The sequence below is a fragment of the Condylura cristata genome, unplaced genomic scaffold (assembly GCF_000260355.1).
Source record: "Condylura cristata isolate star-nosed mole 26May11 unplaced genomic scaffold, ConCri1.0 scaffold00004, whole genome shotgun sequence".
Lineage (NCBI taxonomy): Eukaryota > Metazoa > Chordata > Mammalia > Eulipotyphla > Talpidae > Condylura > Condylura cristata.
Window position 1 is genome coordinate 2,273,029 of NW_004567105.1, and position 2,129 is coordinate 2,275,157.

Below are 2,129 nucleotides of genomic sequence, written 5' to 3' on the forward strand. Positions count from 1 at the left end.
CGGGCTCCGCGCTCACCGTGCTTGGCGCCCTGCGCCGTGCGCCGCCGCAGGCTGTGCTCCAGCAGCTGGTGGGTGCGGGTGGGGCTGGCGCCTGCCATCAGGCGCACGGTGGCTTCATGCAGGAACACCTGCCAGGCGCAGGGGCCCCCATCAAGCTGGGTCCTCCGCGACACCTCCGCCCCGCCCACCCCTCAGAGCAGCCCGCGGCAAGCTGGAGCCCGGCCGAGCGACAGGAGGACCCAGCCCAGCGCGGATGGAGGTGGACAGAGGCTGTGGCCAGGGCGTGCCTCAAGTCCCTGCCTCCAGCTGGGACACAAGTGAGGCTCAGGGCCCCGGTTCCTCCTCTCCCTGAAGGCGTCCATAAAGCCTGAGCTCTAGGTGCGGGAGGGCCGTCGGGGGCAGCGGCGGGATGGAGGCCTCTGAGGCTTCCGTCCCTGGGCAGAAGGGAGGCCCCTCCCAGGCACCCCTCTCTGCAGGGGCTCCCTCCGGTGGTTCCTCTTGCCCACTGCTCCCCGGGGCCCGGCTGCGGGCTCTGGCCGCACTCGGCGGCACGCCGGGCATTGTCCTCCCTCCTAACCAACGCTTCTGGGCTCACTTGCAACTTTAGGAAAGAATTTGGGCAAAGGTGTGTTGAGTAACTGGACTAATGACCAATTAAAATCAAACAAAGGGATTCAAGGGCAGCAGGTTCGGTTCCGCGCCAGCCCTGACCGGGGCCTCCGCCGAGGGCGCCACGGGGACTCTACCCCCAGTGGCGCAGAACACGGACTCCCCGCGGACCTGTGTCCCGTCGGCACGACCCAGGGTGCTGGCCCTGCCCTGCTCCGCACGGCCCGGCCCGCCCCATGGCCTCTGCCCGTCTCAGCCCAGGGTCTGCCACTGCATGGGGGCCTCGTGGCCTGCTCGCCCCCTCGGGGCTGGCACGCTCCACGACCCCAAGCTGGTGCCATGCTGGACTCTGGGGCCCTGGCTCTGCACTCCCTGACCTCACCTTGCGGTAAGCCGGGCGGAAGCTGTGAGCCAGCCGCCGCAGGCTGCCCAGGTCCCGCTGGAAGCCCGCCAGCTCGGCGCCTGAAGCGTGGTAGGTCTCGCCCAGGGCCTGGCTGGCTCCGGCCTGCTTCTGCCAGAGTGTTGTCCGCAGTGACAGCAGCAAGTCACAGGTCAGCAGCTGGACCACCTGTGGGTGAGCCACAAGGGAGGAGACAGGTGTCGGCGTCTCACCAGGGCGGGGATGCTGGCGCCCACAGGCCCGCCCCGGCAGCTCCGGGAGGAAGCGAAAGGCCCAGCAGGGCGGCCCGGAAATGCCCCGTGGGCAGGGGATCCGCTCTCCCCATCCTCGGGGGAAACTGAGGCGCAGCAAAGGCAGCAGCAGGAAGCACACACTCGTGGGTCTGACAGGACCTGCGTGGCCGTGACTGCTGAGTACCAGGGGAGGGCCGAGTGCCGTCACGCCTGGGGAGGGGAGAGGCGCCTCTTTGAGGGAGCGTACACAGGCGGGGCCCAGGGCCCCCCAGGCTGGGGAAGGAGCGAAGGCAGAGCCACTGAGCCCTAGAAGCTGGAACCGCCGCGGCCTCCCTCCCCGACGGCTGGCACACCGACACACCTGAGCCTCAGGCCGACACCTCAAGGGCCGTGAGGGTCGCGCGTGAGCAACATGCCCGGCCCTCGGGTACCCAGTCAAGGGTAGGGCTGTCCCTGGGCTTGGGGGCTGCTGAGGCCGGGCCACCCCCAGCGTCAAGGCCCACGAGCACCAGGAATCGTGAAAGTCACAACAGTTCAGACGTGACCTCAGGCCACTGCTCATCTCTCCGGACACTGCTGCCCCGGAGACCGTTCGGCTTGAAGGGGGCCACGAATGAGGACCCCGTCCTCAGCAATACTGTCGCTGGCAAGGTAAGCTCCCGGGGCCCCCTGTGGACGGGGGCACCTATGGGTGGGGCTGGGTCTGCCAGGGTTTAGCCCTCCAGCCCGCCAGGGCCACCAAGCCTCACAGGCTCTCCCTTCCTCAGCCCACTGTCCCCTAGGGCTGCCACCCGGAGCCCAGCCGCGGGGGTCCGAGCCCGCCCCCTCCACGCAGGAGGCTGGCACTGGGGCGCAGGAGGCCTGGCCCGCCCACCCCAGTGTCCGGG

At 69.6% G+C, this 2,129-nt stretch overlaps 1 protein-coding gene across 1 annotated transcript in view; it reads right to left on the reverse strand.

Annotated features, from left to right (window-relative positions):
• Positions 1-2,129, reverse strand: part of SREBF2 (sterol regulatory element binding transcription factor 2) — a 36,007-nt gene that overhangs the window by 1,990 nt on the left and 31,888 nt on the right. Inside the window, exons 17-18 of the mRNA XM_012735111.1 lie at positions 992-1,177; positions 6-128 (exon numbers count right to left, since the gene is read on the reverse strand). Of these exons, the coding sequence (XP_012590565.1) occupies positions 6-128; positions 992-1,177 (309 nt within the window). The remainder of the gene's footprint in view (positions 1-5; positions 129-991; positions 1,178-2,129) is intronic.